This window comes from Macadamia integrifolia, chromosome 3 (genome assembly GCF_013358625.1).
Source record: "Macadamia integrifolia cultivar HAES 741 chromosome 3, SCU_Mint_v3, whole genome shotgun sequence".
NCBI lineage: Eukaryota > Viridiplantae > Streptophyta > Magnoliopsida > Proteales > Proteaceae > Macadamia > Macadamia integrifolia.
In genome coordinates this window covers 14,691,297-14,717,946 of record NC_056559.1, presented here as the reverse complement: position 1 = coordinate 14,717,946, position 26,650 = coordinate 14,691,297, and the positions used below count along the sequence as shown (strand labels likewise).

The 26,650-nt window shown below is 37.9% G+C and overlaps 2 protein-coding genes and 2 non-coding genes across 5 annotated transcripts; 2 read left to right on the top strand and 2 right to left on the bottom strand.

Annotated features, from left to right (window-relative positions):
* Positions 1–671: 671 nt before the first annotated feature.
* LOC122073968 (V-type proton ATPase subunit B 2) lies at positions 672–14,899 on the bottom strand. 2 transcript variants are annotated; one of them, XM_042638716.1, is made up of 16 exons: positions 14,752–14,899; positions 13,848–13,912; positions 9,657–9,712; positions 9,429–9,527; positions 7,683–7,742; positions 6,287–6,398; positions 5,972–6,180; positions 4,309–4,437; positions 3,815–3,952; positions 2,832–2,982; positions 2,648–2,730; positions 2,056–2,103; positions 1,870–1,923; positions 1,560–1,643; positions 1,190–1,390; positions 672–944 (listed from the first exon to the last, which is right to left on the bottom strand). In XM_042638716.1, exons 2-15 carry the CDS (start codon positions 13,903–13,905, stop codon positions 1,205–1,207), a joined length of 1,467 nt encoding a protein of 488 aa, XP_042494650.1. In that variant the 5' UTR covers positions 13,906–13,912; positions 14,752–14,899; the 3' UTR covers positions 672–944; positions 1,190–1,204. The 2 variants fall into 2 exon arrangements, with proteins under 2 accessions (XP_042494650.1, XP_042494649.1); XM_042638715.1 differs by having other exon boundaries at positions 672–1,390; positions 14,752–14,898.
* Positions 14,900–19,891: 4,992 nt separating this feature from the next.
* On the bottom strand, positions 19,892–25,070 carry LOC122073990 (probable nucleoredoxin 2). Its single transcript, XM_042638748.1, has 3 exons — positions 24,843–25,070; positions 21,085–21,579; positions 19,892–20,727 (listed from the first exon to the last, which is right to left on the bottom strand). Exons 1-3 carry the CDS (start codon positions 25,017–25,019, stop codon positions 20,092–20,094), a joined length of 1,308 nt encoding a protein of 435 aa, XP_042494682.1. The 5' UTR covers positions 25,020–25,070; the 3' UTR covers positions 19,892–20,091.
* On the top strand, positions 23,987–24,057 carry TRNAG-GCC. Its single transcript has one exon. It is a non-coding gene; the product is annotated as a tRNA-Gly (tRNA).
* Positions 24,064–24,136, top strand: TRNAF-GAA. Its single transcript has one exon. It is a non-coding gene; the product is annotated as a tRNA-Phe (tRNA).
* Positions 25,071–26,650: the final 1,580 nt, after the last annotated feature.

Here is a 26,650-nt window from a genome sequence, read left to right as displayed (position 1 = left end):
CATCAATCAATAATAAACGTGTCCCATGCCCTGGTATCACCATAATAAATGGTCAGAATCTGCAAAGCCCAGGTACCCGGGCCATGTTTGAGGTACACAATAGAGGATCAAAATCCTCTGTTTTTCTCATCCATGTTTTTCTTTGTTTTGCTACCTGTAAAATACGACACGTGGACAACAAAGAGACCAACGGTCAAGATTGAATGAAGATTATTACATTTGGTGTGTTGGTCTTAAAATTGTCCACGTGTCGCGTTCTGCAGGTAGCAAAACAAGGAAAAATAGGGATGAGAAAAACAGAGGATTATTTTCCCACAATAGAAGCCGAATCTATTTTACTGTAAAAGTGAGATCTGACAACGTTCAATTCTACAACCTCCAGTTGACTTGTGTTCTTGCCACACGCATAGTTCCCAATAAAATTTCATCATGAGAGCTGCAACCATAAAGATTCCCACAAAAAAACAAAGAAACCTTCCAATTCTACAACCTCCAGTTGACTTGTGTTCTTATCACACGCATAGTTCCCATCAAAATTTCATCATGAGAGCTGCAACCATAAAGATTCCCACAAAAAAAAAAAAGAAACCTTCCAAACAAGACCATGCTTAACACACACACATACACTCTCTCTCTCTCTCTCTCTCTCTCTCTCTCTCTCTGTCTCATGCTTTTCCTTGTCTAATTATCCATTCAGCTCCAAATCAAATGTCAGGCTCAGGTTACAGAAATAAAAAGGGGAACATGAAACAAATTCATAGAGAGGCCAAAGACAAATCAAACAGTCTAACTTCCCTGGTTCAAGGCCAAATACATGCTAGAAATTAAGAGAGGGACTGACAATCAAACAATTACAAAAGACAGCAACGACTTCTATATCATAAAAACCCCAATGTACCTTATACTGGACACTGGCGCCACTTTTAAGCCGTACCCATATCTACCTGGGTAACACAAAAATAAATTGAAAAAAAAATAGCTATTACAAAAGCTTTATGGTTCTTAATAAAAGAATATTGATGGCTAGAACATCTAGACAACAGCTTTAATGAAGATAACCACACACTTATTTTTGCCGCGTACCATAGAGCTATTCAGCCTAAGCAGAGAAAATGAAATCAAGGCAAAAGAACAAACTGAGAGGCTTGCGCTAAGCAACGGATTGAGCTACAAGACTGGGGTTTATGACCTTTGCTTTCTGTCCTCAATTAGCTGCATCTCGACTGTAGAACTGGTCTAGGGTCTTCGCTGGTATACGGTGGAGAAGCTCACGAGGGAAGATACGAAGTAGCGTCCATGCCAAATCAAGTGATTGGAAAATATTGCGGGTGTCATAGGCTCCTTGGGCTACAAATTTCCTCTCGAACTTGTCCAGGAATTCAAGATAAAGCTGTTTATGCAATAGTCATATGGTCAACGTTACTTACTAAAGAGGGATGGATTCAGACTCAGAAAAAAGGCATTCATCTAGGCACAATGTAAAACATGCATGTATTTTTGTACATACATATGCACATATGTATGCACGTAGAGAGAGAGAGAGAGAGAGAGAGAGAGACCAGGTCCTCAGACGAAAGTGCTTCTTCTCCAACCACAGCTTTCATTGCCTGAACATCCTTCCCAATAGCATAATTTGCATATAGCTGAACATAAGGTATCACCAGGATAAGTATCGAGGTTTTGATTCTCACTTTTAGCACTATCAATCATATCCAAAATAAATACCGCAGTCTGTTACGAGTTTCTCTTAAAATACTTAAAATTTGTAAAAGATATGAGCCAAATAAGTTAAATTTATCAAATCTATCAAATTGGGAGGTAAATGATAAGAATGCAGGATTTGTACCAGTAATAATTACCCATGCATACCTGGTTGGACACATCTGCATGATCTCGCCGAGTCATCCCCTCACCAATGGCACTCTGCAGTATATATCAAGGTACATTTCAACAAGAACCCACTTTAATTTCACCCTTCAATCAATGAATGGGCATCCCCAGTGGTCACCGAGGGTACAAAGTAAATCCAAGTTTCATCCGGTACAAAACAATTACCTTCATTAATCGTGAGAGAGATGGAAGAACATTGATTGGAGGGTATATCTGTCCAACAAAGAAAAGAAAAGAGTCTACAGTTATTAATTATACCCTTTACAACAAATACCTTTTTAAGAGGCAGAAACATGATGTAAAAGTGTTAAAAACCCTTCCAAGTAATAGATAGCACAGCATGTGGTTAGGCCAATGCTGAAGCAACCCAGCCCAACTCAAAGCCGCTTACCAATATTGCATAATTTCTCTGTTCCATTTTCCTCTCCTTTTTTTCTATTTTGTATTGGCGAGTAGGTTCAAGAGTTCATCATTATACCACTTTGTACAGTCAACTAACCAGCACAATGAGACCTATTCCCATCCACCTAACATTGAGAATTTCTTCCTACCTATCTTTTTTTTTCGTATAGTATATTCAGTTAAAAATGTTTGGGCCAGGCAGCAGGAAATCTGGTCAGTACAATCAGCCCACCCTCAATGCCAACATGCTTGACTGAAACATTACTCCATCATGAGTAGCGGTGAGCATATTTTTCTCCAGTAGTCTGGATTATACGAAATAAATTCTTAGTGTATATATGTACATAACACTTACCTGTCGATTGTGGAGCTGTCTATCAATATATATCTGCCCCTCAGTTATGTACCCTGTAAGGTCTGGAGTGGGGTGTGTGATATCTGGCCAGTGCAAAAACAATTGACAATGGTTAATAATGGAGTACCCCCATCACTCACTGAAGCAATTATTTAAGACAGTATCCATCTAATGTTAATCATACCGTCGTTGGGCATAGTTAAAATAGGGATTTGAGTGATGGAGCCCTTTCGTCCTTCAATACGGCCAGCACGTTCATAGATTGTGGCCAGATCAGTGTACATATATCCAGGATAACCACGTCTTCCTGGCACTTCCTCTCGGGCAGCAGACACCTGTAGCAAAAATCAATGATTTGCTTGTAAAGTAGAGGTGGAGGCATAAATTTTTTGTGTCAATTTGACTTGTGACTAGTGACTTGTGAGTCCATGAAGACCTTGAAACTTGTTACAAGTTAAAACATCTTTGCAATTTGTGAATAGTTTGGAAACTTTCTACATCTCTATAGACTTAGATCTCATAAGGAAATGGGATATTTAGACATATAGATTATCATTCCGTTATTGGTAAGTCTGCAATTAGGGCACAGAAACACATCACATTACACATGTGTGCAGTATTTGTCACAATGTGTGATATATAACAAAATTAAATGAATTGGTTAAGCTCATACTAATACTACACACTTTGCATTATATATGAGAATATGAGACATCTTTGCATTATCTATGAGAATATGAGAATTACAAAGTCTGAGTTAGGCAATCGCCCCAACCCACATGTAGCTCTTCCAAGTCCACAATGGGGGCCATTAAGAAGATCAGATCAAAACTAAAAGGCGATGGATGAATAATAAGTAAATTGGGTAATTCATACTTCAGATGATACTCTACTCTCCTTGCCTCCTCCTTACAGGGCATACAATGTGCAAATTTATACAGTATTATACATATACAAAAATAAATAAATAAATAATGTTAGGCATAGAAACTTCCAACAGGACTCCAGAAGGAATATCAAAAACAGTTAACAAGTTTCTGGATGGATGGCGATTCACAAAAGAGAATAGAGTAATACAAAACTACAAATCTACCATAACTCACCAATCACCTTCTGATAGTCAAACCAAAATAGTAGGGATCTAATTAGAAAAATAGAGGATATTACCTCACGAAGTGCATCCGCATATGAACTCATATCTGTCAGTATAACAAGAACATGCTTTCCACATTCATAAGCCAAATATTCTGCAGTGGTGAGAGCAATTCGAGGAGTAATAATGCGTTCAATGGTGGGGTCATTTGCCTGTGTAATAGCATATTAGAAATACGATCAATGAAACCAGAATTAAATATCAAAAGGCACCATAAAACTTCATTTATACAGCATAACCATAAAAAATTTATAGAAATAATTGTAAAAACAAAGTTGAGAAACAGCCTCTCTGTGACCTAGTGGTTACAGGTCTCGGTGCAAAGGTAAGGTTACTCCATTGTGACCTAGTGGTCGCAGGTCCAAGTCAGGAAACAGCTTCTCTGCGAAGCGAGGGTAAGGCTTCGTATATTATGACCCTTCCCAGACCCTGCAGTGGCAGTAGCCTCGTGCACTGGGTATGCCCTTTTAATTGTATAAAAAGTTTCAGATAAATTTAATGGAGGTACCAGGTTTAGGAAAAGGGTCACTCTCTCCATGGATCCATTTTCCTCAAAATCACGTTTGAAAAACTGTGCTGTTTCCATGTTTACTCCCATAGCTGCAAATACAATGGCAAAATTGTCCTCTTCCCCATCCTGTTACATTCAAAATGTCAGATAGCATTTTACCAAAAAAAAACAGGTCAGACAGAATTCTATTACATTGACTTTTTAATGCTCCAAAAGGAAATAATATAACTGATGCAGATTAATTACCAAAATAGGTTTGTTTTACTAGGAATAAGCCTAGGGTTGGGTTCTACACATGTTGGGCCTTTGATCCCATGCATTTTGAGTGTAATAGACCACTTTTATGGGTCTAAAAGAGGGGCTCTAAGATTGAGTACGGGATTACTAGTTAGTTTCCATTTTCATTACTTTCCTTTTTAGTTGGGCTTGATTTGAGTTATATTTGTTTCCTTAGGAGTCAAGTTATTAATTGAGTCAAGTCATTAGTAGTTAGTTTCCTTTTTCAACTAGTTTCTAATTTCAGTTAATTTCTAATTTCAGTTTTTGGTAACTATTGTATTAGGAGAATATTTGGTTTCCTTTTTGAGGAACCTTCTATTTTGTAATTCCCTCCCCCATTAACATTATAAATAAAGAAGATGAGGCTCCTAAAAGCCTAGAATGATTTTGATAAAAAAATAATGGTTGTTGCTATTGTCTTCTTCATGAAGAGTTGTCTTGTGTTTGATCAAGGCTGAAGGAATTGGTGTTTGATCCAATTGACTCTTTGCGGCGTGAAGTCCAAGAGGTCTCTTCAACTATTATTTCTTTCTTTTCAAAGTTAATTGCAAGGTTCTTCAAACCAGGTAAGGGATCTGAACTGCTTTTGATTTCTGGTTCTGGAAATCTCAAGTTTCTCTCCTGCTGCCCCTATATTGTTCTAAAGATCTAGCCAGCCGATGGCCCTCCCCTTTTGATTGATTGTTGGGTTTATTAAGAGGGAGGTTTGACCTTAATTTGGGACCAATCAGACCATGGGTTTGTCTGATCTGAGGTGTTAAATACTTCTGGCCGACTGTGTTTCTGCCTAGATTTCATATCTGGTTTGACTTACCTGTTCCTATGGCATTTGTTTCTGATTGTGGCTTATTAAATACTCTATACCTGCTGCTGGTTAGTCCATTTGTTGGTGTAATCTCTGATTTCAGAAACTCCAGATTCTGGTTTGAAAATTCTGATTTACAAGGGCTGTTCGACTCTTAGTTCTGGACTATTGTTTACTTTTGGGGTGCTTAGTGGCTTTTCTTTTGACTAAAAGTTCCTGCAGTTTTGGGTCTAGTTTGATTTGTCAAATCTAGTCCTACATTAATAACAAATCGGGCAAGCAACTAAGATCCTTAACTCCAATATGGAAACAAAGAAAATGTTGCTGAACATGTGTGATACAAAGAAGTCCTTGTGTTAATTTGGAAGACTAAAGAAAAAATTTTAATTTGTGGTACTCATCCTCCAATGACATGAATTAGTTGACAAACATTTAAATTACTCTTTACATTTTCTATGAAATGAGCTCCCATAAAAACCAAGCTAAAAAGAAATTGAATTACCATATTCAGATGAATCAAGGATATCAAAAAGCAAATTGCCCCTAATTTTGTAGTATGGGAAAGGCCAAATATACCTCAATGAGATTTTCGGACTTCTCCAACCTCTTTACAAGACCAGCCTGACGACAGATCTGAGCTGCTATTTCATTATGTGGAAGACCAGCAGCAGAAAAAAGAGGGATCTTTTGTCCTCGAGCAATAGAGTTCATGACATCAATTGTAGAAATCCCAGTCTGAATCATCTCTTCTGGATAAGTTCTTTCACTGGGGTTGATAGAACTCCCTGTAAGAGACAAAGCAAGTGTTTACAGAACAGAAATGACACATATTACAAACCTAAAAGCTTATTAGCGATGATTAAGAAATAACATCTCCCTGAGATAACTCACCAGAAATATCTAAATAAGCCTCAGGCAAGATAGGAGGGCCATTATCAATGGGTTTTCCCGATCCATTAAAAATACGTCCAAGCATATCCAATGAGACAGGAGTTTTCAAAACCTGAAAAAATGGAATTTGAGAATACAAGGAAAATAGAAAAACGATTAAACTTATTTTTTCTATTTTCCTCAGGGAGGGGGGTAGGATTAATTACTTTGTCCTAGGGGTCCAAAAATGCCAGAGTCTAACAGCTGAGTTTGATATTAGAAGTTGGAAACATATATAAAAGACATTGCATCAGAAAAATGAGAAATAAAAAAAATTAGTTAACCAGATGATCTAACAAAGTAAGGGGAATCCAACCCAGGATATGTTTTGGGTCTAGCATTCCTAAGGGATGCTAAATTAGTCGCAGTTTTGGTTATCCTTTATTCTCTAGGGGTAGGTGGTCATGGTAGTTGGTCATGGGCTGTTTGCCAAGAGCACCTCGGTATGTCATATCATTCTTCTCCAATTAAGGTATTCATGTATAGGATGAACATAAATATTGAACACCTCTTACCCAAGATATTGGGCACATATTGAAATTTCAATGTCATGAGCAAGGTTTTAAAACTCGATCTCGTCAGCCATCTCGCTATCCCAAAAAAAGAGATCTAGCGAGATCTCACCGAAACCTTTTATTTTTCGGGGGGTCGACTCGCTGGTAGATCTTGGTGGGCATATGGCCTTTGTAGGCCCTGAAACTGTGTATTTATCCTATTTTAGCCATTCTAAACACAATGGAAACATCAGATTTGCAAAAAAAAAAACTCAAAATGGTACTTTGACTTCGTACCCTATGTAAGTAGTCTCCGACTCTTTAGACCTAAGGCTAGTATGTTCTATTCCACAATCCACATTCCAAAATCAACACATGACACAACATAATCATAAAAATTTAAAAAACATCATATATAAGAAAAGTAACTTCAAATGTAGATGAGGAGATAATATTCTCTACTCTTTTAAGCTTCAATGAGTGTAGGACTGGAGATCGTCAAGAGAAAGCACCAAAGTCCTTGCTCCTTGGTGTTTTTTCTTCAAAAAAGTAGAGAGAGGCGAGATTTGGCGAGATTTCGAAATCTCGCTCGAGATTTGGTCGGTTTTCTGCCTTGCCAATTAGGCCATCTCGCCTTTTGGAAATAACGAGATCTCGCCGAGTTCTTAAACCATGGTCATGAGAGCATCTCCATGTCAATTCAGTAACAAATGTTAGCAGATTGCAATGTTGTCTCAACAGCAATCCAACCGCAATGATTTTTTATTGGCACACTTGCTAAAAACAATTTTAGGAGAGCAAGGAAGGGTTAGTTCACACAACCATGATACACTAGAGTCCAAAAGAGAAAGTTCGAAAGGTACCTCCCCTGTGAATTGCACTGTTGTGTATTTGTTGTCAATTCCAGAAGTCCCTTCAAAAACCTGCCAAAATTACAAAAGATTAACAAAGCATATAGTTGAAAAAATGCATCCACTTGTTAATAGCAAAACCTAATGATATCCATGATGACATGTTTGAGGGTAAATATAGTTTTAGTTAAAAGAAGTGCATAGGATGGACAGGCCCAGTTAGAACCCCTATGGATTGGAATCTGGATCCAATTTCCCATTAACATTCTCAAGCCTGGATCTGGATCCTACTCAGATAAGTAAACTTCGATCCATATCCAACCCAAAATCTACATGGGTCTTAAATATTAATTAGGTCCAGACAGAGGTTTGCATAATTCTCCCAACCTCCATTTTCATTTCCTAAGAGAATTCCTTTTGTTCCTTCAACTACAGCAGCCCATAAACCCCAATAAGTCATATTTGTTTGGTTGGAATAGGACTGATGGTGATGAAAGATGTGGTACCCCAATTTCCCTTGACCCTACTTAGCCAAATCTCTACGAAATCCAATTTCCCTTTCTTGCCTAGACTAGATTATTGCTAAATTTCTAGCCAGTTTTTGTATCAGTCCCATATTTTCCACTTTTTATCTCAATTTCAGCCCCAACCTTGGATATTCTTCTATCAACAAACAAGGAGGTCTTGAGGACACAATCTTTGGAGTTAGTAGTGATTCAGCACCTATTCACTGCTTTCTAACCCTTGGAATGATGTATCATGTTTCTCTTATTAAATTTTCCTTTGCATACATAGTATGAAATTCCACACATATGATTTGTTTATTTCTTTATTTATGGCTATACTTGTTTATAATTCCTGCATGTATGCTGAGATATATGAGTTCGAAACCCTTCCCAGCCTTCCTGGCCTTTTAGTTGGGATCATTTTCTAGGTTTCCCAAATATGTCCTGCACCAAACGGTTATCTGTAATAGTTCCTTTTCGAAAAGGATACACTAATTACAAAGCAATCCCACAACCAAAATACCTTCTCCACCTAATTATAGGGCAATATGAATGTTTTAGTTTACATCATTAACAACACATTAAATAGGAGTGCACATAAAAGAGAACATCAGACTATAATAAAGAATGTCACCACTCTAGAATACCAGAATTTGGCTTTTGGCATAGACAGAGATTTAATTTCAGTAAAAATAAGTGAAATTAGTGGTTTTCCCGCCATAGCTTCCAATGAATGGGAGATGTTACTATGGGTCATACAATGAGGAAGCAGAGACAAAACCCAAAGCCTCAAAGAAAGATCTGTAGTAGTATTTAGATTAGTATCAGAAGTACTTGTCTCTTAGCTTGTTGCTTTGCCCACAATGAAAACTCCATGAAAAAGGGATGAAACACATCAACATGTCATCTCTGAAAAGGTTACTCTAGACTCTAGAGAAGGTCCCAGGCATGCTAATAACTAAAGAGTTACAGCTTATGAGCGATTTCAACTCAAAAGAAGTAACAACTGAAGTACCCTATGAGATGGAGTTGTGTCATTGCTGGGCAATGCAAGATTCAAGGAAAATATTTAGATACAAAATTAATAATAACATGCACAGGTTCAAAGAAGAAAAAGAAAAAGTAATTCCCCTCTTAGATAAGATGTAAGATGCAGTTGCCAAAACCATGTTTGAAGGCCCTCTGCACATAAGAACCAATTGGAAATTCAAAAATATGAGCATATATAGGAGGCAGCAAACAGCATGACAACCTGAACAACAGCTTTCTCTCCATCTACTTCTAGAACTTGACCCCTCCTGGTTGTTCCATCTCCCAGACGAATATTGACAATCTCCTGGTATTTGGGACCCTGAAACAGTTGAACCATAATAATCCAAAACCAGTGAATATACACATCATTGCTTCCAAAAGAATATTAATATGGCTGTGACAAGAAAACAACTTAAGAAACAAACTGAAGGTCAGGATAACAATCTACCTTAACTTTCTCTAAGATAACCAGTGGTCCTGCAACCCCGGAGACAGTCCTATATTCTGCAAGATTACAATAAAGGAATCAGTTCCAGTTCAATATTGTATAGACCCTAGAGGTGTAAATAGTGAGTTCAGGTGGCAATAAGCAAAGAGATAGCGGTTGTTTATTTAGCTGAGAGATAATGGTATATTATTGATACACTTACGTGCATGGTTGCTTAAGGATATTTAAGTAATTTTCTTTTTTAATTTTATCTTGTTGGAGTAGATAATGTATGGAAGTTGATTTCAGAGTCAGTTTAGAGTTTGACAAGGAAACACTTGCGAAGAGACACAATTGGAGGTTTTTAATACAAGTTTGGAGAAAAGAATAATACCTGGTCGTGCGCTCCTGTGCCCAGACATGGGCAGCAAAATGACCATACCCCCCCCCCATGTTCGATGCCTCAGTGCACGCTCCCATTGCCCACGCACTGGCACAGGGGCCTCACAACCAGGTAGCATTCTCTCCCTACAAGTTTTTATGGTTGCTAGTTGATCCCGTTGGAGGACATCTTTCTATTCTACTTGATATGTCTGTTTCTCTGATAATTCTTCTCAATCCTTCACCTCAGACCAGTTCTCATTAATTCTTCCATTTTACTTTTGTCCTTAATTATCTTCTTCCTTTCCCTTAACCTTTTACTTGTTCCTGGTATTCTGGATCCTATTCTCCTTTGTTCCGGTTTTGGCAGAAGTTGCAGTCATACTACGTTAGATTCTCTTTTGTCTCTAGCCCTTTCAACTTGAGCTTAAGTATATCAAATACTCTTCTTAGCTTTAATCTGCCTGCAGAACTTGGAGTTGATACTTTGCATGATTCATAAGAACCTTAGCAGAGTTCAGACCTGCTAACAAACGCAGCAATTTAATATCAACTCCTACCTTATTATTTTGGCTGCCAGTGGTTGGATACACGAGGCTTGGTAGTGAGACTTCACAGTTTAAAATCTCTGGTTAATCGGTGTTCATATGGATGAGTATTCATGTGACACCAAGAATACGGCAAGTGTACCGAACCTGCCTGTGAGATCGGTGAGGTGTCCCCACTAAGAGACGGCAAGTACTAAGGGGTTTGGGAGATCGGTGAGGGTGTGCAAACTTTAGTCACGCATCGCCAAGGAGGAGGTTGTTGGACTAGTTGATAACTTCTAGCCTCAACAAGGCACATCACGTTTTAAAGCCTTAAGGCCCATAGGCCAAAGAAGACAATATTGTGCCAAGGTTAAAGGGGCTGGGACGTTACATTTCCTCACCTGAAATTGCATCCTTCTTCTGCTAGATGTGCTTGGTCAAAGGTTGAAGATAACGTTCCCTTTGTATTACATTAAAGCCTCTTTCTGGACTAAACTACCCCTTGTCTTTTAAAAATCATCCCTACCTTCCCCAGGACACATTAAATTCTTCATTAATCTTTTTCTTTCAAAATTATTTGCTATTTTGCCCCAGCTCCTATTTGCATACAAAATATGGTCCTCATATTACAACAACAACAACAACAACAACTCCGCCTATCCCAACTAAAAAAGGTCGGTTGCAAGGATCCTTGCCCTCCAATCAACTCTATTTGACATCATACTTGATACAAGGCCTAAACTATACATGTCTTTTCCTCATCACTTCTCCAAAATTTTAAGTCTTGCCCCTAACTCTTTTAGATCCTTCAATTTGAATCAAATCACTCCTCCGTACTAGAGCATCAAAAGGCCTCCATTAGACATGGCCACGCCACCTCAAACGAATTTCTCGTATCTTATCATGTATCGCAGCTACTCCCAAACCAGATCTAATATGATCTTTCTTTACTTTATTGTTGCTAGGGCGCATTGGTCGCCTTGTCACTATGGCTTTTATCGTGGATCATCCTAGTATAAAACCAAATTGGTCATCCATAAGACCATAATAGTAGTTTCTTTTCTCATGTGGGTTTCAATAACCCTCACCCATAATTTCATAGCATGACTAATAAGTTCTATGCCTCCATAGTTCTTGCAGCTCTGAATATCACCTTTATTTTTGTAAATCAGAACCACAATGCTTCTCCTCCATTCATCTGGTATTTTCTTTGTACTCATAGTCTTATCAAATAACTTGGTTAGCCAAGATAAACCATAGATTCATAAGCTCTTCCACAATCCTATTGGGACCTCATCTAAGCCTCGTGCCTTGTCTACTTTCATCCTCTATAAAGCTTTTTTTACTTCAAACACCCTGATTTTTCGTATGTATCTACAAAATGCGGTGACTTGGTGGGTAATGCAGTCTTCCGGGATACTATTACTCGAAGTGTCTCCATTTAGTAAGCTACAGAAATAAATTTTTCATCTCTTTAATGTCCTCATCTCTTATTAGTGCTTTACCATCTTCACTATAATACATCTAGCATGGTCGAGATCTCTACTATTTTTTTCCCTCATTTTAGCTATCCGATTCCCGAAAGGCGAAACTGAAGAATGCACTGTTTGGAATTGGGCACAACCCCTCTTCATTCTTTAGACTATCGTTTTTTTGTTTCTAGATGTGGATTGAGCATTTTGTTGAATCTTGTTTTCGTGCTTGTGAACATTATAATAAAAACCCGGACCACTAGATGTTGAATCTTGCTCTACCACCTGGGTTGATGCGTTGTGTTTTGATCTAAGATTTCAATTCTTCCATGTTTCACAAGTTGAATCTACAAATCATCTGTTTCTTCCAAACTAATAAATCTTTTTTTTTTCTCTCGAACCAACATATCCTGCCATTTCTCTAGAGCCAACAGTTCCACCAATGTCCCACGAAACAACATATCAAGTTTCTCCCGATCCCTTACAGATAGCTTGTTGCTCTTCCTTTGTGATCAGACTACTATAAAGATCTTCATATTTCTTCGCCCTAGCTTTTCCCACAATCTTTTTAGCATCATTTCTGAAAAATTTATACCTTTGTAGATCCTCTACATCCTTAGTCCTTTGCCATGTCTTAAAACTAACTTTCTTAGTCTTGATGGCTACTTAAACCTCATCATCCCATCACCAAGTCTCCCTAGAGAAATGATGTTTTCCTTTCGGTTCGCCTAGAACATATTTAGAAACCTTTTTAATAAAGTATCCCTCTTGTTCCACATCCTATTAGTGTATCCCTCAAAGTCCTGTTTGACCACTTTATCAATAAATGATTTCGAAGTATCTCATTTAAGCTATAAGCTCACCTTTCTTACGATATTGCATAGTGAGACACATATCCATGACAACTAGTCTATGTTGCGAAATTATGAAATTGTCAGTGTTATAGTGATTTGAGATATTTATTACTCGTGTTGGCCCATAGAGATCTATAATCAAGGTTTTGAACCCGAGGTTGCATCAATTATTCAGATGGGGCCCAAAAAAGTTCAACCAAGATAAGATTAACCAACACTTACAAAGCATAAAAGGTTGATTGCATGTTTAGTCAATTTGGGTTATAAAATGGCCCACAGGGACCAGAACAAAGCCAAGCAGGTTGCTGGGCCATGCCATAACTAACAAAAAATACAGCGTAGCTGAACCATGCATCTACTTCATACCGCTAAAAGTTATGATAAAACTAGTTATAGATTTTGAAGAAAGCTAATTACAACACTGAACAACAAGACAATTCTTTGATCAATCCACTTGATTAAATAATTTTCACCATAGAGCACATAGAGAAAATATTGCACTGAGACACAGATAAGTAAACACAGAGATACATGCATATATAACAAATAGAAGTGCAGTGGACAACTCTTCCACATAAAAAGTTTGACATGACCTTGACTGAAGCCAGACGGAAATAATGCAGCCATTCAAAACCCAGTGGATTGGTCCATGTCAAGCCTGGCAACTCAACTGTGTGACCATCCATGTATGAGACATTTTTCCAAGTAACTTCAGCCATCAAAATATTGGCTATTTTAGGTCAAAAAGAGCAAAAGATATAGCAGGTAGAACAATCATAACAGAAAGCTGATATAAGTTCTACCAATGCTAAACAATGCAAGTGGAAGAATAAATTAAATTGGTGAAAGTATACCAACTTAAAACAGTAGTGCATCAAACAGACGCATAATCAAAGTAATCTACAAGAATCTGAAAATTCATGTCTGGTGAACCTGGAAAAAAAGACGGAAGTTGAGAAAGCAAAAAAGACTTACCCATGCCAATCTCCAGCTGTCCCTCCTCCATGTCAGAATTATTTTGTGACACACCCATCTTTAAGCTGGTAAAACAGGGAAAATTCACCCAATAGTATAAGAACAGAGACCACATAAACAACCATAAATAGACAATGCAGGACAACTTCGTCAAATTAATTGGATGCCATAATCCAAGGGACTGTATGAGAGGATAAAACTACAACACGATACTAATACTGCTCAATTCTTCAGACAAACAAGTTCTTCCTGAAAAGGCCAAGCTAAATTCCATACCGGCTCATGCTAACTTTTTCAAGATAATAAAAGCATAAGCGACACAATATGAATTTCAGACCTTCATTTCTTGATCAAAACAGTTCTATGAAATCAGTAGAAACTTAAGAGGCTAGAGTTTTACTTGCATCGCCCTGTTAGGGGATAACCAATCAGCGAGTACCGGGCACTATAAATGAATTATTAAGAAAGAAAAAAAAAACGATTGCCTTGAACTAGTTTCTTCGCCAAGATCACATATTGAAAAATCCACAGAAAACATGAAGCGAAACCATAATTGTTACAGTGATAAATCGAGTTCATGACAGAATTTTAACCCTAATCTTCTCAAAACCTATGCATATCATTCTATATTTCTATGCGCTATCAAGTATAAACAGCTTAGCCATGTTTGGTACTGAAAAGTAGTCGCGGAGACACAGGACAGGGGATATCAAATTCAAGTATGCAACTACTTGTTAGAATGAACAGAAGCTATGAAATGATCCGATCGTTATTCCAAATAAATTGGAAGTTATATAAAGAATCGATCGAATAGTACAAATGCGTCTGCAGTCAATGATTCAGATAGGAACAGAGAGAGTTCAAGGTTAAGAGTAACCAGGAAGAGATCCGAGGATGAACTTACCTTCGATCTGTGTGTGAGAGATCCAGAGAGAGGATCCGCGAGGGAGAGAGAAAAATGAAGAGAGGGAAAGAGAACTGTAGGGACGAGAAAAAATATAAAAGGGAAATTTTCTATCACTCCTTGTACTTATCATGTAATTACTTAAACTCTACAAAAGTTCGTATATTTTCACATCTCTTTCTCCCCTGTTATGCTGTTAATTTTAAATTCCTAAACTACCATTTTCCCCCCTTCAGTCTCCCCTCTCTCTGCTTCCGGCACCCATGCCTGCGTGTCAATCGGTTGGGCCGGATCAGTTTCAGTTGGGTCTAGTCAGGATTGGTCATTTAGAAGCCTTGCACCATGAATCTTAATCGGGTCTTAATTAGGTTATGGATCTATTTAAGTTTAAATGGGTTTTAAATGTACTTACCCTAAAATTCTTTTCGTAAGCGGGTTGAAGACTCCGAAATATGTGACATAAATTTTTAATAAAAAAGAAAAATGATATGAGATTATAGTTGTTCTTTAAAAAATAAATAAATAATGACCATTACAACTTACAAAACAAAATTTCATTAAATGAAATCTTATTACAAAGCAAAAGGTAAGAAAGCTTAATTAATTTCTTACTAACAATGGCAAAATATGAATTTTATGTAGTATTAAAGGGGGTCGGGCTAGGTCGAGCTAGAATGAATCGTTTCAAGCTGGGCATATAAACATGTTGGTTCAGAGGGCGCCCAACAGGGTAGCTACCTGCATCGTAAACACATGTTTCAAGCCCAATACATTTATTAATCGGGCCAATCTAGGTCAAGCCGTAAATGTATCAGGCTTGATTAGGCCTATCGAAGCAGACTCAGAATTGACATCCGTAACCATCCCCCTCCACCATCGTGGACCCCACAACACCTCTCTCTCTCTCTCTCTCTCTCTCTCTCTCTCTCTCTTTCTCTCTCTCTCTTATGTTTTTTGCTCTCTCCTGTTGTGGGTAGGTGTTATAGCAGAGAGAGAGAGAGATCTAATTTCCTCTGCTCGGTTCCTGCATGGTTAAACCGGTTAAACCGCGAAATCAGACCGGGTTTAAGAAGCGGGGTATGAAGAGAAAATGTATCTCAAATATAATATTTATGAAACATGAGATATTATATTACCAACACATGACAAGACAAACATAAATGAGCTAACAACTTAACCGTTTTTCAATATTTTTGTTTGATCATAGTTTCATGATCTGAAAGGTTGGAATCCTAGATTTAGTTATCAATATCGGTATTAGGATCAAATCGGTGTATATCAATCACTTTTGTCTTTACTGTTTTATGCCTAAAACGATACTAATAATCGATCTAGACCAGTCATACGATATGGCTGATCTGATACCGATATTTAGAACCATGGCGGAATTGTATCCTTCATTTGGAACATGGTAATTTATGATTATGAGAGTTGACATTTAATAATCCTAATATGTTCAAGCTGCAATGAAATTCAAAGATCCAAGGGATCTAGTACAAAGAATTTTCAATCCAAAACCTCAAGGTATTTATTAGTGGAGTTTTTATTCTACATGTCTATATTTTTACCATCAGGTTGAAGAAGGAAGGTTTATGTTGACTTCTATACCATATAATGCATGGTTCAAGGAAACAAGACCAGCAATGGGATAGATCTCCATCAATTTCAATCCGAAATCAACTTAGCTAGACTCTAGAAATTTAAATCGGGAAAAAGACACAAAGATCTATAATTTATTATGAGTTTTTGATTCAGTAAACTTGAGACAGCATTACAAGATACAAAACAATCTACTCTTTTTGTTTGTTTTTATTGATAGTTTTGATGGATAGTAGAGAGAGAGCATTACAAGATGCGAAGCAATCCGGATCTTCCTACGAGCTTAGGCCACGTAACAGGGTAGGGTTTGGGGAGCTTTCATTTTCGTTGTTCTTGTTATCATTATTTTTATTTTTTTCTAAATAGGGACCACATTACAAGCAGGAATATTTTGTTTCCACTGTTGATGGCTTGACAGCTATAACTAGCTCATGGCAATTTATCAAAAAAATAAAAATAAAATACAAATACAAGTTTGACTCGCAATTGATTGAGAGAGCGAGATTGAGAGAGCGAGAGAGATGGCAAGGGTCAATTAGGATCGAAAGGGACATCTAAGCTTAAGGAATCATTTTTAAGGGTCTCAATCACATGATTTTGATCGGCCTTGGCCTGATTTGATATGATTATTATTATTATTTTTATTTCAGTTGATTTTCATGAAAAAGTCAATAATTTTTCTTTTCTTCCAGAAATCTAAAAGATTTGAAGAATAAGAAATTCATTTGGTAGTTTAATTTCTTAGTATAGTCCTTTGAGAAAGTGGCAATGGCGATAGTAAGGGTGGGGTTGAGAAGGGGATGGTGGTGAGCCACTAGGAGTTCTCCAACAACCGGCTCAATATGGTAGCATTGTCTTTTATAATAATCAAGCTGGTAAGTTCATTGGTCCACATAGTCGTCCATGTACTAGTAGAAGATTTGGTTGCTGCCCCCGCTTCCTCAGGTGGAACCCTAGGTTAAGGAGTTACTCGAATGCTGCAGATATCCATTCTTTTGTTTTATAGTCCAAGTATAATAAGTCATAAAAAAAAAAAAAAAAAACTTAGATGTCTTAAGTTCGACTTCCTAGGTACATCTTGGGCCACTCATATAGAAGTGTTTAGTGCTTTTCACTATTTTTAATGAAAGTTGATTGGTTCTCATTTAACCTCGATATGACCTGGTCCATGTGATTATGGGGTTAGTATGGCCTGCGGGACTAGCCAGCCCAAAGGCTTTGATACCCGTCATTAGTAAGAAAAAAAAAAGAGTATCATAAGTCAATTTGTAAACTATAACACCAACTTTAAACTTGACCGATGATAGGGGGTTGGGAAGTAGGTGGTGGTGATCCACTAGGAGAAGAACGGTGTTGTTTTATTTTTATCATGAAATGACTACTTTGCTCATCAAAGGGCAAAAGTGGATGTAACTTCAGTTTTTTTTTTTTTGAAGTCCTATTCTACTATTGTTGTGGGTGGGTGGGTGGGTGGATGGAGGGGGGTAGGGGGTTGGAGTGGCAAGGGAAAATCTGAACCAAGAGGCTAGAACACAGGACCTCCTAAAAGGATAGGCTTTAGTGCTCCACACTCTGACTAATGCGTTAGGCACTTGTTCACCCAAAAACAGGAAAAGAAGAAGAAAAAAGAGTTTCTACATTTTTTTTTTTTATTTGAAAAGAGTTTTTAACATATTTTAGGATTTCAGTGAAATTTGATTTCTATTGCACTAAAATAATGTATAAGAATCAAAGCAAACAACTTCTGAAATAGAAATCACCCCATGAAATAGAAATCATACCAAATCATGATTGATTAGGCACATTTGAGACACAATCGGTTAGTTATTAATGTCTTGGCTAACCACTCTTAATTAATGGTTCAATTAATCGATCCTAATTGACCGGTCTATCAGATTAATCATGTGGACAAGAGATTGAATGATTAATATAAAATTATGATTCCTGAAATAGAAATCATACTGTTCAGTAAACAATTATTTAGTTTCAATTTTATTCCATCAGACTCGGTTTGAAACCCCCAACTCATCAATGATAGGGGATCAACTGGGATATTGTAGACATAGGATATTTTCACCCAAAATATTCGCCCTTTCTCTTCCAGTGCTTTGAGCCCAAAATAGCTCTCAAGGTTTTGTACTATAGAAAATGACTATTTTGCCCCTATAGTGACTTGGAGGCCCAAACATTGTTAGAATGGGTTGAAACTTTTCAGATAATATATTATCATAATATTTAAGTTTATCCTAAAATTTGGTGTACATTGGACATTGTTTGGCCATCATTATTGTAATCGAGTGAAACACTCAAACACTCATCAAAGTATATTGTTGTGGGAGACTGGGGAATCTCCAATGTTGTAGGGGTTGTGAGTAGTAGCTTGAAAACTATATGGGTTTGACTGTGAGCTTGGAAAAATAATTTTAAGAATGTTTGATCAATGCCATTTGGAAATTGATTAATTAGTGAAAAATCCAAGTGTGTGAGTATCACTTGGTAATAGATGTAGGCAAAAGGTTAAACCACTCTAAATCTTGTATGATCACATTTTCTTTCCCCCTCTCTCAATTGTGTTTTACTTTTTCTTTAGACATTACATTCATCATTTGATTGGGTAGTTAAGTATTTAATTTTTTGCTGAGTATTAAGTATTTAATTTGTTGTCCATATATTCCTTGGGTTGCCTATAATCCTAACACAAAATGCAACTATAAAAAGAAACATGTATCTTTTCGTTTCAAATCCTATGAGTGGAAGTGATCTCTCTCATCGGTGTACTGGTAGGAGAGGTGAAGACACATCACATCATATGACATAAATTATCAATAGAAAAAGAAATCATCATATGGAAACGAGCTTTGCAGATACCGAAGCGGGATGTGGACCACGTTGGTTTAGATGTGATGGATAAACAAAACAATGATAAAATTTACAAAATCAACATCAACACTAGACTTCTATAGGATGGCTTGGAGACTCCAAACCAAAGCAGAAAGTTGTAGGGTTTTGTCTTGTATTCTGCAATGGCCCATTCAATTATTACTGGAGTTGAATATCTTTTACTCTAGTTTTGGGTGCATTACATATATAAAAGAAAAGTTTAGAGTTTTGAGGGTGTCCTATATATTGTTTAGGATAACCCTAGATACAAGAAGAAAAAAAAAAAATCACATAACGTAGAAGCTACATGAATGCACTTGAACATCCCTAATCCGTGGATATGGCATCTATTAAACGCGGTTCAGGGATGTTCACGTATATTCATGTACGTGAAGATTCACCGCTCTCAAATTAATTCTATAATTCTCCCGGATGAATATATACGCACTTGTGTCGAACCACATTAAATCTTGCGTTCGTGTGATTGTTTACTTTGTTTCTTCTTCATGTTTGCATATTCATCCCAATACTAACAAAATTTCATTTACTCACTACATCCATAAACCGATAAAGCCTAAATGGCTTAATCTTAGCTACAAGATGAAACCTATGACCTATCAGCCTGATAGTGAATCAGATAAGCTGTTCTTGTTCAGCCGTGGAACTATCAACATTGTGGCTTAATTCAACCAACAACATACTGCAGGCATTTGTTTTACATCAAAAGCAAACGAAGGACAAGTACAAGCCAGAAAGCGTCTTGAGTATCGGTGAGTTTTGTGTTTACAACTAGCTATACCTCTCATCTACTACTTACAATCATCAACCCCATAACAGAAATAGGACAGGGACGACAACGGTTCATTTGGTTAACGCGGTGCTTCCAGGGTTCACAGACTTTACACATTTTGGGTGAACCTCGTAGCCACACTCAATGCACTGATATGCCCAACCTGAACCTTGCTCATCACAGTCACAACATATAAAAGGCCCTCCACCAGTGCTCTGAGATACTAGTGTGAGCTCATGGTGATGTCCTGCATGGAACTCATACGCAGGAAGGTTCTTTGCTTCCTCATCCATCTGCTTCTCTAGCAACTCCAATTGAGCCTCTGTGAATGGGTATGCCTTCTCTTGGTACAAGTTTATGAGGTTCCTCCCATGCCTAGTGAGGGTCTTGCCATCAGGACCTAAAATTGCCAATGAAGGGATCCCTCGCACATCGAAGTACTTTGTGAGGGTCTTGATGGTTGGATCTCCAAATGGCAATGCTAACCATGGCATGGATTCAAAGTATAAATCAAAAGAGTCTTGATCACGATCACTGGACACGAGAACTATTTCAAAATCTTCATCTTTCTCTCTCTCCTCCATCAACATTTCCTTTATCTTCTCGTAGATTGAGATCAGTTTGGGGGTGAACTTGAGACCTGGAAGACACCATTGAGCTGAGAAGTAGAGTCCAATGGTCTTGCCTACTAATGATGCAACAGGTACCTGCACATGTCAAAGGGCATCCATCAAACACTTTGCTACCAATTACCATGTAAAAGACAACAGTACCTACCATCCATCTAGCATCCAATCAGTGAATACACCCATCAACCCAGACCATTCAAACAATGGTTAGCTATTGCCCCAACATTGTTCTTTATGGATGCCCTAAATTATAAATTGGAGTTTCTCAAAATCCTGTTCCTCTCACACAAAAACTGGATCAACCAAGCCAAAATTGTACTACTCAATGCAATCAACTTGAAAATTCCCCAACCCATCCCATTCCCGACAGCAGAGACCGAGTGAACTGATAAAATGTCAAAATTAGCATTATTATCATCACTAAGGTGGACTGACCTGTTTAGGTGAAGGGTGGCCCAAAAGGAAGTCTCTAGTCTGGCTTGCTAGTAAGTTGGTTAGGGTCTGGCTCTCATACTTCTCCCTCAATTCCTTCTCCAGCTCCTCCAATCTCTCTTTGGTGAATGGGAAGGCTCGGGCACCAAAGCGGTCAATGATTTCAACACCGTCATGTAATGTTCCAGCATCTTCATTATCATTAGGTTGGAAAATAATCAAGCATGGAATACCTTCGACATCAAACCTTCGGTTCAAGGCCTTCTTTGTCTCCAAATCTGAGAAAGGAATGGCAAGCCATGGCATACAAGCACGGTAGTTGTCAAAGGCATCCGCATCTTCATCAGATGAGACAAAGACTATCTCAAAACTGACCCCTTGACCCTTCAATTGCTCATAGACACTTGCTAGGACAGTCGTGAAGTTCCGACATGGTGGATACCAATTGGCTGAGAAGTAAAGGCCTACAACCTTACATTCAAGCTCTGATATTTTTACCTGCAATCAAAATAAAATAGAAAAGGAAAGGGTAGTCATATCATTAAAATAAAAAAAAGGGTAATCATAATGTTATTTCAAGTTGCCATATTTATTCTTTTCTCCCTTCCCCAATTCTCCATTTCTCCTCTAGTTCTGGAAGAATTTGAATAGATTAAACCATTGCCAATACTACTATATTAGGCAATGCTTCATATAAGAATTCACTGAATAAAGCACACACTTCTGCTTTTCAAGAATAAACAAAATTCAGTTCAGGTAGATGAGTTTTCCCATATAAGATAATTCAGATTTCAGACCACTATAAAAATTCTTCAGGAAAATGTTAAAATTTAAACTTTCAAAACAGAAATGCAAACATAATAAATGTAATCAATTAGTTGAAATCAAACCAAAAGAATTAAGAACATAAGGAGTTCGTTGTTTAACCAGCACAAAGTATCCCATCTAGAATATAACCGATCCTCCTAAAAGAAAAAGAAAATCATAATGCAACAATCTTTATCTATACAACCAATTGTATTAGTACCAAATACATTTCAATGAATTGCTTTTTTCTAATCATGTTGGACAGTTTGAATTGGCAGAGAGAACCTAAACACTTGGCTTTATTGGTAGAATTACCACACTGTTACTTGTGTTCTTGGTCCAGTGTAGAAAATTGGAAAACATTTTCTGTAAAATCAGGTATTATATTTCTCCTGATATAACCTATAACAAAATAGATGAAAGGATATGGATCATGAGATAAAAAGAGAAAAAGGATTCTATTGTACTAATTCTTTGGAAAATGACATACACTGACTAAGATATTTTCGCAAAAGAAGCTTATGTGAATCATTAGTATTAGCAATAATAGACAATTTTGGAGGTACTCATGTCTCATTTTTTTAGCATTTCATATATAAAAATGGAGATTTTCTTTGGCGAGTGGTGGGGGAGGGATTAAGGATACAAATGGAGCAGTACCCTTTTATTTTTATGTTAATTTTTGGGGCTAAGCAAAAAGAAATTTGTAACAGATTAAGAAAAAATAATAGGATCACATAATTTAAAGACGGACATATCTATAGCCCCTCTGAACATATAGATATGAGGATGACAAGGGAGGTCTGGTGAGCTGCTGTTCATAAATATAACCTGGTTTTGCTCTCTATTTTTGTCATCTGTACACATCAAGCATTTGCATAATAAATAAGTTTATATCTTAAAACTAAAAAGATCTGGGCATGTAAGTAGACCCCCCCACCCCCCCCCCCCCCCCGGCGGAAACTAAGATACGCTCTTCATCAATACCCACACCACATTGCATCGTCACTACTCAGACTATGATGTTCTGAGGTGCATGTAATTGCACATTTTCTTTTCTCCACCTCCTCTTGTTGGGTTATTATGTTTTGTATTCTACAATGATCCACATAGTTATTATCAAGCTTGTATATGTTTGGGTTGGTTTTGGTCAATAACATGGGTGAAATTGTAATTGTGTGGAGATAAAGGTTATTAAGGTTTCCTATATATTTTCTTTGGGAATACCTTAGACACAAGCATGGGAGATCACATTGTGAGGTGGAGAATGGTGTAAAATGTTTTTATGGCTTAGTGAAAAACTCTATGGTTCTCTAAGGTGGATGTAATCATTTGAACCGAACGACCTTAAATCATTGTGTTCTTGTGTAATTGTTTGCTTGGTTTTTTTTTTTTTTTTTTTTCTCGTGGTGGTGCATTCATTCCAAGTGATATCTAAGTGAGGTTTGATAGATCATCACAAGTGTTGCATGGAGATCTGGGAATAGGCGGTCACAAGTGGGACAAGGAGAGCTGAAAAAAGTATAGCATGTCAGTTGTTTTCTTCGAGAAGTGCGAGGATTGTTTCCCTTTACATGCAAATGGAAATTGGCTAAGGTTTTTAAAAGGGGGGAAAACATGAAGTGTGGTTTCTTCGCTTACTCTCCTGTGTGTAGGGGAAAAGATAAGGAAGTGGTTGCACAAAAAGAGAAGGGAAAGGGAGGTTTGCATGGCAGGAATGGGAGAGTTTAAAAAAAGCAACTACCTTTCGGGAAGGCGTTTTCATGGGTGGAGTTTGGTATCCCAAGGTTTTCTATAGCTGCAGACATAGTGGATGGTGCGAATCAGACAGATTCCACTTCGTTGGTACAGATTGTGTAAGTTCATGCGAAATCAATAATAATCAGGGTTAATCAAGTTCACTGAGGTAGACAGCAGGCAAGGAGGGCATAGATTGGGTTAATTGGAGGGAGGTGAAGGATTCAATCTTCTCCATAGAACCCTTCAGTGGCCATAACGGCCATAATCTTCTCAACCATTTAATACCCATTTTGGATGCCAGCACTGCCAAAAGAGAGAACCTAGGTGAAGTTCATAACATAAATGATAAAACCAGCAAGCACCAGTGGTCTAGTGGTAGAATAGTACCCTGCCACGGTACAGACCCGGGTTCGATTCCCGGCTGGTGCAATTTCTGCGGGGATAGCTCAGTTGGGAGAGCGTCAGACTGAAGATCTGAAGGTCGCGTGTTCGATCCACGCTCACCGCAAATCCATATTATTTTTTTTGGGTTTCCTGGTCCTGTTTGATCCATCCATACTTGACGGACTCCATGCTCACCGCAAATCAATATTAATTTTTTTTTCCCAAGAGAATACACCAGAGCGGACCAACTCTAATGGGGAGAAGATAAAGAAAAAAGAGAGTTTCCTGGTCCTGTTTGATCCATCCATACTTGACGGACTCCACTTAATTAATCTCTCTCTCTCTCTCTCTCTCTCTCTCTCTCTTTTTAATTAAGTACGAGAATCATTCTTGTACAAATTTATGCAAAAACATCTTCACATATAGTATCCACATCTATGGAAATTTCTTGTGCAGAAAAAAAAAATCTAGAGAGAGTTGGAGATCGAACATTTTAGATATTTTCCTTTTTCAAAGATTTAAAGAAAGGGAGAAAATAATAATTTAAAGGTTCACTTTGGATCTTTGGTGATAGAATAAATTAACAAATCACCATAATGCACAGAAACATAAACAAAGCCACCAACCGAACCACAAAATTCTAAGAGCATAGCACAACTGAAGAATAAGAATTGAAGAAAACGTACTTTAAAGCTCTAAAACGAAAACCAATGGCCAGAGAAACGGAGCTATGCCTTTGGCTTCCAAAGTTTTCAACAGAGTAAGCAAAACTGGCAACATCTGAATTTCTCTCCTGAAAAATATCTAGAGAGAGAAAGAGTGAGAAAGACCTGGTTTCCAGAAGGCGAGAGCAGAAAATCACGATCCCTGGAAGCCAAGAGAGATGAAAATCTAGAGGTGGAGGAGAGCTGGTTTGAAGCACCGTCCATTACCCTAAACTCCTCTTCATTGCCGCTCTCAACATTTTTCTCCTTCAAGCTCCGTCCATTCACCTCCTCCTTACTCATACCTCCTGTCTCTCTCTCTCTCTGGAGAAATTAAGAAATATATTTCACATTCTTTATCAAGGCTTTATATACCCTAGGACTGTTATACTAACACAATTATCACACCATGCAGTACACTTCTCTCTTTTTCTCTCTTGTTTTAAAGAGAAGACAGATGATAATTCCCGAGAATTGACACCGTCGTGTTTCAATCTCTATGTGAAACATAGCTGGGACCCATCTGATCAGAAATGGAGAAACTATAACCGTCAGATATCGGGAAGGCATTTCATCTAATGTTACATCTGTAAAATCATAACACAAAAAGAAATAGTACTGGATCACATCTCAGTTATCACAAAAGGACATGAGTCACGAGATATAGCGGAGGACATTAAAAGAGAAGTGGATCATATGATCGACACGTAAAAAGATGAAGGGACAAGTGTCACGTTTTAATTTCCCCTTTAGAGAGCTTCGCAGTTGTTGGCTTTTTCTCAATCCCCCACAACTCCTTTTCCGCCCTTCCACATCTTCAATTATTCCAAAAGCGAAAAGCATTAGTTTCTGGGACCCACCACCAACGACACTTTGGAATCAAACACAGCCGTTGAGATTCCAACACGTAACGCTACGGTGTGGAAAGTTGGAGTAAATGGCATAGTAGTAATAGTGGGGACTCTCAATGGGTCCCACCCCACATCTTATTCTCATCTCTCCTCCACTTTCTCTCTCTTCCACCTCTCTTATAGGGAAATCCGTGACCAGCAAGGCGCCTTCATATTATTTTGATTGAAAAGAGAATTAGGGTAAAAGGGGAATTAAAAAATGTGTCAGGATCATTACACGTGTCTTAATCAAAGTCTGATGGGTTACAACGCATGCTGGCTGGAATTCAAAGATGGTACTCTACTCTCCTCTCCTCCTAGCAATGAGAACCCATCATCACCTGCTATGATGTGACGCCATCGCCTTCTCTTTTTTTCTCTCTCTATACGGCGCAGACTCCTGAGTCAGGGGTCTGTTGACCTGTATTTCTTTGCTTTCATAGATGATGGAACCCTGAGAATCCTGACCATTGAGACGTACATGATGGATCTCGAGGAGAATCCAACAGTGTGAATATGGACAGGATGGCCCACAATAATGGGCCCCACTATATAGACCAACTGACGATATCATCTGATAGTGTGCAGTCTGGACCCACCCATCATCTAGACTTAGGAAGAACGACAGTGGTGTATGCTCCTGCGCCATCATTAATTGGATAATCTCTATATGAGTTTGAAATGACACATCGGGGATTTGTTGGTCAAACGTCCCATCCTTATTTTTTCTTTTTAGCGCCCCACAGAAATCGCTTCCCCACCAACCCCAAAAAAAAAAAAGATTTCTCATTCCTTGAGGTCCAGAAGGATCAGATACTTGGCGATCATAAGTAGAGAGAAAGGGAGGGAGATGTCCTTACGTTGTAGGACGTCAGAATTTTCAATTTAAGCGCGGGGCTCTTGATCCGGAAAGGAAGGGAAGGGGAGAGTTTATCCCACCCAGCATATTCTTTGTTTCGAATCAGGTTCCATATCTTACCGAGGAGCGATAGTGGCGAGGGCAACAATTCCGCTTCGTCGCTCTTCTTTTTTTTTTTTTTTTTT